Genomic DNA, 13,230 nt, shown 5'->3' on the forward strand with positions numbered 1-13,230 from the left:
CAAAGAAAAGACAAAAACCACATGATCATCTCAATAGATGCAGAAAAAACATTTGACAAAATTCAACATCCATTCATGACAAAAAACTCTTACCAAAGTGGGTATAGAGGGAACATATCTCACATAATAAAAGCTATTTATGACAAACCCACAGCCAATATAATACTCAACAGTGAAATGCTGAAAGCCTTCCCACTAAAATCTGGAACAAGACAAGGATGCCCACTCTCACCTCTTCTATTCAACATAGTATTTGAAGTCCTAGCCATAGCAATCAGATAAGAAAAAGAAATAAAAGGTAACCAAATTGGAAGGGAAGAGGTAAAATTGTTATTATATGCAGATGACATGATTCTATATATAGACAACCCTAAGGACTCCACAGAAAAACTACCAGAACTGACAAACAAATTCAGCAAGGTAGCAGGATACAAGATTAACATACAGAAATCAGTTGCGTTTTTTTACACTGAGAATGACATCTCAGAAAGGGAATGTAAAAAACAATACTTTTCAAAATCACACCCCCAAAAATAAAATGCTTAAGAATAAACCTGACCAAGGAGATGAAAGACTTATATGCTGAGAACTATTAAACATTAATAGGGACTTCCCTGGCGGTGCAGTGGTTAAGAATCCACCTGCCAATTCAGGGGACATGGGTTCAAGCCCGGGTCCAGGAAGATCTCACATGCCATGGAACAATTAAGCCCATGTGCCACAACTACTGAGCCTGCAATCTAGAGCCTGTGAGCCACAGCTACTGAGCCCACATACCACAACTACTGAAGCCCACACTCCTAAAGCCTGTGCTCCACCACAAGAGAAGCCACCTCAATGAGAAGCCCATGCACTGCAACGAAGAGTAGCCCCCACTTGCTGCAACTAGAGAAAGCCTGCATGCATCAACGAAGACCCAACACAGCCAAAAATAAATAAAAAATAATTTATTTTAAAAAACCAACATTAATAAAGGAAATTGAAGATGATTCAAAGAAATGGAAACATATCCCATGCTGTTGGGTTGGAAGAATTAATATTGTTAAAACGCCCAAACTACGCAAAGCAACCTACAGATTTAATGCAATCCCTATCAAATTACCCAGGACACTTTTCACAGAACTAGAATAATCATAAAATTTATATGGAACCATAAAAGACTCAGAATTGCCAAAGCAATCCTGAAGAAAAAGAACAAAGCAGAGGCATAACCCTCCCAGACTTCAGATAATACTACAAAGCTACAGTAATCAAAACAGCATGGTATTGGCACAAAAACAGACATGGATCAATGGAACAGAATAGAGAGCCCAGAAATAAACCCACACACCTTTGGTCAATTAATCTTTGACACAGGAGGCAAGAATATACAATGGGAAAAAGTCTCTTCATCAAGTGGTGTTGGGAAAGTTGGATGGCCGCATGTAAATTGATGAAGTTAGAACACACCCTCTCACCATACACAAAAATAAACTCAAAATAGCTTAAAGACTTAAATATAAGACATGACACCATAAAACTCCTAGAAGAGATCCTAGGGAATTTCCTGGAATCCCAGTGGTTAGGACTCCACGCTTCCATTGCAAGGGGCATGGGTTTGATCCCTGGTTGGGGAACTAAGATCCTGCAAGCCACACAGCATGGCCAAAAGAAAAAGAGCAGATCCTAGACAAAATATTCTCTGACATAAATCATACCAATGTTTTCGTAGGTCAGTCTCCCAAGGCAATAGAAATAAAAATGAAAATAAACAAATGGGACATAATCAAAGCTTTACAAGCTTTTGCACACCAAAGGAAACCATAAAAAAAAAGAAAAAAAAGAAAGAAAGAAAAAAGAAAAGACAACCTATGGAATGGGAGAAAAATATCTGTAAATGATGCAATTGACAAGGGCTTAATTTACAAAATATACAAACAACTCATACAACTCAAAAACAAAAAAACAAACAACCCAACCAAAAAATGGGCAGAAGACCCAAATAGACATTTCCAAAGAAGAAATACAAATGGCCAATAGCACATGAAAAGATGCTCAACTTTGCTAATTATCAGAGAAATGCAAATCAAAACTACAATGAAGTACCACCTCACACTGGTCAGAATGGCCATCATTAAACACTCTACAAATAATAAATGCTGGAGAGGACGTGGAGAAAAGGGAACCCTCCTACCTTGTTGTTGAGAAAGTAAGTTGGTAGATGCACTATGGAAAACAGTATAGAGGTTCCTCAGAAAACTAAAAATAGAATTGCCATATGATCCAGCAATCCCACTCCTGGGCATATATCCAGAAAAAACTCTAATCCAAAAAGATACATGCTCCCCTATGTTCATAGCAGCACTAATCACAAGAGCCAAGACATGGAAACAACCTAAATGTCCATCAACAGATGAATGGATAAAGAAGATGTGGTACACATATACAAAGGAATACTACTCAACCATAAAAAAACCCTGAAATAATGCCATTTGCAACAACATGGATGCAACTAGAGATGATCATACTAAGTGAAGTAAGTCAGAAAAAGAAAGACAAATACGATATGATATCACTTATATGTGGAATGTAAAATATGACACAAATGAACCTATCTACGAAACAAAAACAGACTCATGGACATAGAGAACAGACTTGTGGTTGCCAAGGGGGAGGCAGTTGGGAGATGAAGGAGTGGGAGATTGGGTTTAGCAGATATAAGCTATTATATATGGAATGGGTAAATGACATAAATATATGTCCTACTGTATAGCACAGAGAACTATATTCAGTATCCTATGATAAACCATAATGGAAAAGAATATTAAAATGAATATATATATATATAACTGAATCACTTTGCTGTACAGCAAAAATTAACACAACACTGTAAATCAACTATACTTCAATAAAAAAAAATACCTTGGGATATCCCACTATTACAAAAATCTCCATTTTAGTTAAGGAAATTTTTGATATAGTACAATTGAAACCTCCCATAGGATTTCATTAGAAACCCCTGAGTCTCAATCTTTTTTGAAAGACTTTCTAAAACACTGATTTGCAACCTTAGCTGCAAATTGGATCACCCAAAGAGCTTTTATATATTTATATATATATATTTATATTTATATCTGGGCCCCATCTTCCCGAGATTCTGCCTGGGCATTTCAAGTTGAAAAACTTCCCCACCTTAGTCTGCTGTCACTTTGGTAGAGAGGGGCTTGAGGGACTTTTGTCACTTGTCAGGAGTCCCCTTAACTACCCACAACTAAGCCCCCTGAACTATCCATGGTTCAGAAATGCTGTGGAGGTCCCCGCCGAGCTCCGGACACGTGCTGAGGGGCCAGCTGTGGACTTTGGGAAGATGCAGTGCCAGGATGACTTTAAAGTAGGGCATCCTTGGCCCTCCTGAAGAGAGGAAATTAGTGGCAGATGGACAGTCTGTGTATGGAGTTATCAGATGCCTTTACCTGAGTGAGAAACCTTCCTCCACTGGGACCTCAGATGTCTGACAGCCCTTCATGACACCAAAGATAAGTAATCCCGCGAGCCACAACTGTTGAGCCCACGTGCCACAACTACTGAAGCCCTCGCGCCTAGAGCCCATGTTCCGCAACAAGAAAAGCCACCATGATGAGAAGCCTGTGCCCCGCAACGAAAAGTAGCCCCTGCTCACCGCAACTAGAGAAAGCCCACACGCATCAATGAAGACCCAACACGGCCAAAAAAAATTTATTTATTTAAAAGAAAATTATGGCAAGAAATAGAATTTTAGAGAAGAATGATTACTCTAAAGTCCAAGGCTTGGGACTTGCCTGGCGGTCCAGTGGTTAGGACTTCGGGCTTCCACTGCAAGGGGCCTGGGTTCAATCCCTGGTCGGGGAACTAAGATCTTACAAGCCATGCAGTGCGGCCAAAAAAAAAAAAAAGTCCAAGACTTAAACTAAGCCCTCATATTCTAGAGCTCTGCTGTACACTACAAGTGGATTTAAATTGACAAAATCCATTTCTCCATATCAGTATCTAGTGACTACCTACTGGCCAGCTTTAGAAGACATTTCCACCAATGCAGGAAGTTTGCACTTGTGTTCTAGAGGAGGAGTTGGCAAACTTGCTGTAAAGGGCCCGATAATATTTTAGGTTTGTGCACCATATAGTATCTGTTGCAACTACTCAACTCTGTAATTGCAGTGTGCAAGCAGCCATAGATAATATGTTAACAAATGAGCATTACTGTGTTTCAATAAAACTTTATTTAGGGGGCTTCCCTTGTGGCACAGTGGTTAAGAATCCGCCTGCCAATGCAGGAGAAACAGGTTTGAGCCCTGGTCCGCGAAGATCCCGCATACCGTGGAGCAACTAAGCCCGCGCACCTAGAGCCCGTGCTCTGCAACAAGAGAAGCCACTGCAGTGAGAAGCCCGCACACCACAATGAAGAGTAGCCCCGGCTTGCCGCAACTAGAGAAAGCCCACGTGCAGCAACAAAGACCCAACACAGCCAAAAATAATAAATAAATAAAATAAATAAATTTATTAAAAAAAAACTTTATTTAGGGACATTGAAAGTAAAAAAAAAAAAGAAATGCTGTGGAAATTTGAGGTTTGGTTTAAATTACTGCATGAAAATTACAAAGTAGGAAGTTATTTGTATTAATCAGACCTTATATATACAGCATAACTTCTTCTTTGTAAACCATCTAGGATGATACCAGAGAAGGGAAGGAGCAAAAATATGAAACGTAATTTGGGGCCTAAGTCAGGGCCCAGAAAAAACGAACAGTATTTAAGCCAGAGCTGCCTGTTACTGCATAAAAGAATGAAGGCACGTCAAGAGGTGCTGCAGAGAGGCGGGGATACTGCCTCTGGCCGGGCTGGCTCTGCCCTGCACACCTCCACACGGCCAGGGTTCCATTAGATCTCCCTGGATTTCCCCACGCAGAACTCACAGTCACCCGCAGAAGCCCTGACAGGACCCTCACCCTGGAGGTTCTAAGCTCTAAGATAATAAGTGGTGTTTCTGGCCAGCACAACTCCTAACAGAGTGGGCTCACACTGTGAGCAAGCCACTCAAGATGGAGCAGCTCCCTGGACCACTTTGTAGGTTAAAATCCACGAGGGGCGCCCCTACCATCTGCTCACCTGCCCCAGAGCCCCATGAGCCTGGAGTAATAGTGAAGCTGAGAATTCTGCCCTTCCCCAGCCCTTTCCTACTCCGTACCCTGTGCCCTCAAGCACAAAGAGGTGGCGAGAAGTAATTAGCAACACAGTTTAGAGCACTCTGAAGCCTCAGCTCCCACCCCCCACCCCCGCCCCAACTTAGTAGCCTTGGGGCAAAACCGCCTACAACAGGGAAAGTTGAAGAATATAAATTATAGTCTACCGAACTATAATTCAACCCATCCATTGATGGATGTTTCTTTAACTTTGCAGGGCCTTGCGGCTCTCTTTCTGATCCTCAGTGACCAGTGCAAATTGTAGGTGTAGGTGGCATAAGGGAGAGTTTCAGAAGTATCGATAAATTTGGGGAAGGGGGTGAGTTTTGTCAAGCAGAATACTGGTAAGAGGTAGCAAGTAACAGCTCATAAAAGTGGCCGTGGGCCCAGGAGGCAGGGACATTAAGGGTCAATGACAAGGAAACTGTGCCAAGGAAAAGTGCCCAACTTGCCACCTTTGGTCTAAAGGAGCTGACGGATGAATCTCAATGTGTTGTTTCAAGAAATATTTATTGACACTTAACATGGGCCAGACCAATGGGAGCTCTAAGCCTGGGGTTGCAACAGCTGATCTTCTTCTACCTGCCTGATTCCTTAGGAAAGCACCCAGGCTGAACGCTGCTGCATCTCTCACGGGGTCTCCTAACCAAGCTCATCTGGAGCACCAGGTTGACTTCTGCTCTAGGGACACGGGGGAGCTCTGGGCTCTTTGGCAACTGAGTAGGAAAAAGTCACTCTTCCTCCTGTGTGTCTCCTTTACTCTCACACTACGATCACACCGTCCATACTTCTGATGCCAGATGTGGGGAGGATATTCCCACACTGAGCAATTCTGCCACACCAGCTAGGTATCGTACAATTTAACTCAATTTTGACACTGGCCACCTGGAGATAATATCAGATCCCACAGGTTAAGGGCTCAGTCCCACAAAACTGCCCTACCCACTTCACCTGACCTTTTGACCCATTAGCCATAAATTGGAGGTTCCCACAATCCCCTCTTCAGGTTAGATTAATTTGCTAGAGCAGCTCATAAAACTCAGGAAAACAGTTTACTTACTGTTTATGGGTTAATATAAAAGGATATGATAAAGGATGCAGATGAACATCCAGATGGAAGAGATGCATAGGGCAAGGTTTGTGGGAAGAGGCACAGAGCTTCCATGCTCTCTCCGCACACACCACTCTCCCAGTACTTCCATGAGTTCACCAACCAGGAAGCTCCCTGAAACCTATACCTTGGGGATTTTATGAGGCTTTTATCATGTAGGCATGATCAACTATTAACCCAATTTCCAGCCCCTCTCTGAAGAATAATGGGGGATTGGGCTGAAAGTTCCAGCTTCTAATCATGGTTTGGTGACCAGCCCCCAACCAGGAGCCCACCAAGTCACCTCATTAGAACAAAAAGACTTTCTTATCACCCAGGAAAGATAAGGGACTTAGGAGCTCTGTGTCAGGAACCAGAGTCAAAGACCAAATAGTAGAACACAAGATGTTCACAAGTGCTCTTATCACTTCGGAAATTACAGGGGTTTTAGAAGCTCTTTGCCAGGAACCAGAGATAGAAACATATATTCTATTATTTCACAAGGACCAAGTTGCCCTTTTGTCGAAGCCTCTTCAACTCTACCAGAAAGTTTCATTACTTGCATATGACCGGGTCATGGGATCTTTTTAAGTTGGGCAAGGGTCAGGATCACCTTCTAGATTGGCCACTCTCATGAAATCCTCTCAGCAGCTGCACAAGTCTGCTCATCTCACTCTCTTCCTGGACTCCTGGTTGCTTGAACTGTGGGTTTATCCATGGCACCTCAGCTCCTTTCCTGCTTTTTAATTTTGTTGGGGTTTCGGTTTATATAATTCATTTCTGTTTTTATTACATTTGTGACACAAACCATTCTGGGTTTAATTATTTGGAGCAAAGAAAACTAATTCAGTTTTGTATTTCAGTTTTAAAAAGCTATTCTTTCATATTGTTGACATATACCGTGGGCAGTAAATATCATTGGTTCTTTGTTTCTATATTTTGCTTTTATCTTAGTTAACTTTACGACATAAGCTTCTTTATGTGTTTAATTATTTGGAGTAAAGAAAACTAATTTGGTTTTGCATTCTAGTAGCTAAAGAGTTTTTCCTTTACACTTTGCTAGGCTTCTTCCTTTCCCTTCCCCTTCTCCCCTCTATTATTAATGCTTAGAGCAAAGAGAAGGGTCGTGGACTTAAATTGTGTTCTGGTGATGGAACAAGGAGGCACTGCGATTGCTGAGAAACCACAACAACATTTTTGCCTAACCGCAATTCCAACTGGATCTTCAAGAGCCATCGGTAACTACTCAAGGCCAGAACGACCCATGCGTTTCCATGGAGGCCTTTGGGTGGTTTCTAGCCGTTCTCTGGCATGATCCTGGCAGTAAATAGTACGTAAGCTACTCCACCTCTCCCCCTACCTGCTCCTCTTTTCCCTTTTTCTTAACTTGTCCTTAAGATCTATTATGATTCCTGGACTTCAGAGGTGATGGTGCTGTGGAGTGGACAGACTCAGGCCAGGACCCTGCTGACTGGACGAACCTGTTGCTTTTGACTCAGTGTCTCTTTAACAAGTAAAAAACAAACCAATATTAATTTACACTGCATGATCCCACAACATGAACCCTTCTTGGAATGCAGGGTAAGTAAGGGGAGGGCAGAAGCCTGAGGAAGCCTTTTGGGCAGGGGAGAGGGGTAGGATGGGGTGGGGGAACCCGCAAGGAGAGGCCATAGGCAGGGGGGCATCAGTTAGCTGGCTGCCCCGGCAAACAATTCAGATTTCTGGAACATGTAAGGACCAACCCAGGATTCTTAGAAATAGCTGGAGAAGAGGTGGTATGTTTGTGTCTATATATAAAATAATGGAGTATTATTCAGCCACAAGAAAGAAGGAAATCCTCTATTTGCCCGATAACATGGATGGACCTGGAGGGCATTATGCTAAGTGAGATAAGTCAGACTGAGAAAGACAAATACTGTGTTATATCACATATATGTGGAATCTAAAAAGCTGAATTCATAGAAGCAGAAAGTAGAATGGTCATTACTAGGGGTTGGGGGAATTGAGGAGATGCTGGTCAAAGGGTACAGACTTGCAGTTAGAAGATGAATAAGTTCTGGAAATCTAATGCACATCACTGTGGTCATAGTCCATAATACTGTATTATATATCAATACTTTAAAGTTGCTAAGAGACTAGATCTTAAAAGTTCTCACCACAAAAAATGATAGTTCTGTGACATGACAGAAGTGTTAGCTAACAGTAGGGTGGTATTCATACTGCAATATATAAATGCACCAAATCAACACACTGTACACCTTAAACTTACACAATGTTATATGTCACATGTCAATTTTTTAAAGTTCAAAAATAAAACTATCATGATTTATCAAAAAGAAAAAACGACAGTCATAATAATGGTATAGGATGTGCCAGAAACAATTCAGTGAGCAACAGAGACAAGGTTAATTTAATATCAGGCTATCCATCACACACAACACACATGCTAACAAATCTGTACTGCAGATGTCAATTAACTGACAAGGGAAAAAATTAAGCATTTAACTGTTTCATGATAAGAATATTCTTTTTTTTGTATTTATTGCCTTGAATTAATTACAATGACATTTGAATTTACTAGGAAAAAACTACATCTGTGGCTCTTTGCCATAAGAATCATGGATGTTATGCATAAGTTGTCTCCATAGTGGTGAAAGAGCTGATTTTAAAAAAAGAAAAAGAAACAAGGACCCACTGTATAGCACAGGGAACTATACTCAGTATTTTGTAATAATATATAAGGGAAAAGAATCTGAAAAAGAATATATATGTACATGTGTTGTATATCTATATATATGTATGTGTATGTATATATATATAACTGAATCACTGTGCTGTACACCTGAAAACTAGCATGACATTGTAAATCAACCATAGTTCAATAAAAATTTTTTAAAAAAATGAAGAATAAGAAATAGTTGGCAAGGTGAACTTGGAAGACTTCCTATCTTCGAGGAGGAGTGGCGTCTCAGAGCTGCTGTAATGTGGGCATTAATATAAACATGCCCTCACATGCTGGGAAGCCTGAGACATGGCAATTACTTCTGAAAATGGAAGTGACTAGTGATGGCAGCTATATCATTTGGAACGGCTCTTGTGGCCTCCTCCCCACGATACACCCAAGCCCAGTTAGCAAACAGGCCATTCAATTTGGGGGTATCACTGCTCTTGCTGGTTTTCAGTAGGGTAGTAACATCTCAAAGATAAAGCAAGTCTCATCACCCCCATAGGGCTGTGTTAGATAGACCAAGAGGGTGTGGAGCGGCACTTGCTATGACTCCCATCTCTCCACCTCTGCCACAGCCGACCCTTCAGTCCCTGGATGCCCTCTTCAGGCCTGCTGGCTCAGGCAGGCCAGCACTAACCACCCGACCTCCAACCCTCTGTAACACCCTTTCCATACCACACACGGTCCACACTCCAACATTTACCTCAACAACCAGCAGGTCATCATTTGAAATGGGCTCAAGCTTTTTATCTGGGGGTGTCTTTTCAAGTAAAGTGCTTAATTCAACCAAGATTCTGCCTCTGTAGGCAACTCCTTCCCCCTGAAAGGCAACAGCACAGGATTATTCTTCTAGGCATGAACAACAGTGAAAAGATCTGTCCCTCTATTTGGGCTCATCCAGCTACAACTTTAAGTTTCTCCTTCGCAAAATGAATCAGTCAGCAACTCTCTCAGCTGGTCTTTGGTATCTGAAAGAAGAGCCAATGACTTCAGGAGGGATCCCAAAGAGAGCCGGGGCTGAAAGGGATCTTAGTCACGGCTGGTGTCAGAGGCTTTCGAGTCATGCTCGGATCAAGAAAGGGTTCCCAGATGCTGGGTGGGAGTGGAAGGGGCTCAAAGTCTCCCTCACCCAAATTCAGCTCTGCATTTATCTGCATTAACTTTGCTCCTTTCCTCAGAAATGGGAGGCTGCCATGTTGGCAACCAGGGCAAGTCTCAGAGTAGCCAGGAAATAAAAGAGGAAGATGTTCTGGGTGCGGCTGGGTGTGAGTATTAATTGTGGCTACTCCTCCCAATATACCAAGCAGTGTTGGCAACAGAACCCTCTGGAGAGGAAGTGAAAGCTTCCACCTCCACGCCCACCCCCATCCCCAGGGCTTTCTCTCTACCCTCGCTCTTTTCGTGGGCTTTGGGAGCTAACTAACAGACAGTACTTGGGCTTCTAATGTGGTGGAAAGACCACTTCCCATCTCTGGGCCTCCATGTCCTTGTCTATAAAATGAAGAGGTTGGATCGGATCAGGGATAGCAATGTCAAGCGTGTCACCTCCAGTCTTTCGGCAAATTCCTAGAACATGGCATTGAATGGAATTCTGAGGTAGCACATTTGCTTTTTGGAAAAAGCCAACATTGATTACAGACATCTGCCTTAAGTCTAGGATGGGGGAATGGCCACACTATGCATTTGCAATTGCCACATTAGATGATCGCTTGATCAGTCATCTGGTGGGTCTCTGGGGGTGGGGGGGGTCCCCTAAATGAGACTTGATTAATAACCATTAGAAGAAGGAATCACATTAATCAGTGTTCATTAATAACAAACCTTAATTGAAGAACTAACCTTTCCAGTATTTAGCTCATCATAGGGATCTGGGAATCCCGTGTACTCTCTGGGGCTTCCATAAAGGTTCAGATAACAAGGTCCAAAAGTTGGAACAAAGCCCACCTCTGTTTCTCCTGTATTTGCTGAGAGATAACATTATCATTAGTATTTTAAGCTTTTAACACTCAATCTGTTGAAATAAATATTAGTTATTAGTTAGCTGGGTGAGACTGTTTTCTTCCATTTTGTGAGTTAGTTGTATTAGTGCAAATTGTAAACACTTGTGAGAACTGCCATATTTCCCTTATCTTATTGCTATAAAACATTAAATAAAAAACATTTTCGGGGGGAGTTCAGGTAAACTTATGTTATTCTTACAAAAAGATGATGCTATTCAAATGAAAGAATAAGAAGGGCTTCCCTGGTGGCGCAGTGGTTGAGAGTCCGCCTGCCGATGCAGGGGACATGGGTTCGTGTCCCGGTCTGGGAAGATCCCACATGCCGCGGAGCGGCTGGGCTCGTGAGCTATGGCCACTGAGCCTGCGCGTCCGGAGCCTGTACTCCGCAACGGGAGAGGCCTCAACAGTGAGAGGCCCATGTACCAGAAAAAAAAAAAAAAAAGTAAGGAAGATCTTTCTATGAATTAGTGGTGTCAAACAATGGGACAGACTGCACTAGGGACAGAGGAAATGTTAAGGCCAAGACTGCAGCCTATCTTTCAGGATGTGGTCAAAAGGATTCCTTTATGGATAAGAAGATGACCAGATGACCTCTATGGCCCTTGTCCAGCTCTGTGCTTAAAACTAAGGCAGAAAGATAAATGTGAAGTAGCAGGTGAGCAGAATGCCGATTAATAAACAGTTGAGCGAACTATATACATGTGTAGTTTGCAATCTTTTCCACCTTTTTGAGGCTCCTTTGCATTTTGAACTTCTATTAAGTTATCATTTTATATTTTAATTTTTGACCCTTAAATAGCTGCTCATCTCTGTGACTACACTATAAATTCCTTTGGTAGGTGGGGTAAGATTCAAGCATGTTTTATTCTGACTCCCTAAGCACCCAGTCCTCATTCTGTCTTGGAGTACTACAACATAAATATTTTTTGATTGGTTAAACAAATGAATGAAGGAGTGAAGTGTGACCAAATCTGCCAAGTTTGTTACAAACCTAAGGACTACTTAATATTCACATAAAGTCTGATTATAAGATAATGAGATTGATTTTTAAAAACAAATAAGAATGAGTTATCATGCCAATAACATAAAGGCACATGATAAAACCTTAATTTTGCACAGTTTGCAAACTTTCTTACATGCAGTATCTCTTTTCCCTCTCACTACAACCTTGGGTGGTTAGCATGGCAGGGATTATCATGTTTATTTGAAAGAAAACAAATGTCTCTAAATCACAAAGTCTTCATCTATTAGGGTAACAACATCTGCCCTGACAGGGTTGTAAGGTCAAGCGTGAGAGCACTGAGCAAACTTGCAAAGAATGGCGAGTGCTGTGCAAACCCAAGGACATGTTATGATCCTGCATAGTTGGAAGATGAAGACCATAAATAACAATAACAAAAAAGTGTTATACAATTATTTACAATGAAGCCAGGATGGTATGCATCTAGGTGAAAACACGAGGCATGTAGCAAAGCCTGGTTAGCACATTTGTTTAAACTTAGCTTTGCAGGACAACAATACAACACTAATACAAAAATTGTTACTGCAGCAAAACTATTTTTAAGACAGCAAAACGTAAAAAAAAAAAAAAAGCTAAAAGCTAAAGGCAATCAATTGATAAGTTCTTAATAAGATAATAGTAAACAGAAAGATCTAGAAGATAGCAAAATTACAAAGCATAAACCTGTATATGATGCAGCCCCAGATCCCGAAGATGAGAAATCTATGTAGTAAAAATATGGTTGGTTAAACAAGAGAAACATGGACTTTATAAAAGAGACAGTGAAAAAGTTAATCAAATCCAATGCTAGGTAAGTGGTTTAGCAACACCAGAAAAATCCCAAATCCAGACTCAAATCACATCACCCTTTTGTAATGTACACAAACGTCACTGGTTAAATACAAAATGGCTCAAGACTTGTGACACCTGGCAGCACCATCATGCATGAAATAACCCAATCTCGTCAGCCCCAAGGCAGTGAAGCATCAGAGAAGTAGCTTCCCACCATCAAAGGAGGCCTGGGGAAGTTACCAACATTTCATGATTTTAATAAAACACTTACTTGTCCTGTGTCTAATTTAGTTGGGACTAAGACCAGATAATCCAAGTTAATTTAGCCTAAGGTTGTGTGAGCAAAGGTTTATAGTTTAAGGTACATTCTCTGTTTCTTTCAGGATGGGGAGGTTGGCGGCTGCTCATTGTTATTTTGAGACCCC

The 13,230-nt window shown here is 41.5% G+C and overlaps 1 protein-coding gene across 2 annotated transcripts in view; it reads right to left on the reverse strand.

Annotated features, from left to right (window-relative positions):
* The window catches only part of MYOF (myoferlin), a 157,808-nt gene that overhangs the window by 73,143 nt on the left and 71,435 nt on the right, over nt 1-13,230 (reverse strand). For both annotated transcript variants that reach the window (XM_082630028.1, XM_082630027.1), the window contains exons 17-19: nt 12,698-12,736; nt 10,853-10,977; nt 9,717-9,833 (exon numbers count right to left, since the gene is read on the reverse strand). In XM_082630028.1, coding sequence (XP_082486154.1) covers nt 9,717-9,833; nt 10,853-10,977; nt 12,698-12,736 — 281 coding nt within the window. The remainder of the gene's footprint in view (nt 1-9,716; nt 9,834-10,852; nt 10,978-12,697; nt 12,737-13,230) is intronic.

The sequence above is a fragment of the Mesoplodon mirus genome (assembly GCF_964341445.2).
Source record: "Mesoplodon mirus genome assembly, chromosome: 2".
In the NCBI taxonomy this organism is placed as follows: domain Eukaryota; kingdom Metazoa; phylum Chordata; class Mammalia; order Artiodactyla; family Ziphiidae; genus Mesoplodon; species Mesoplodon mirus.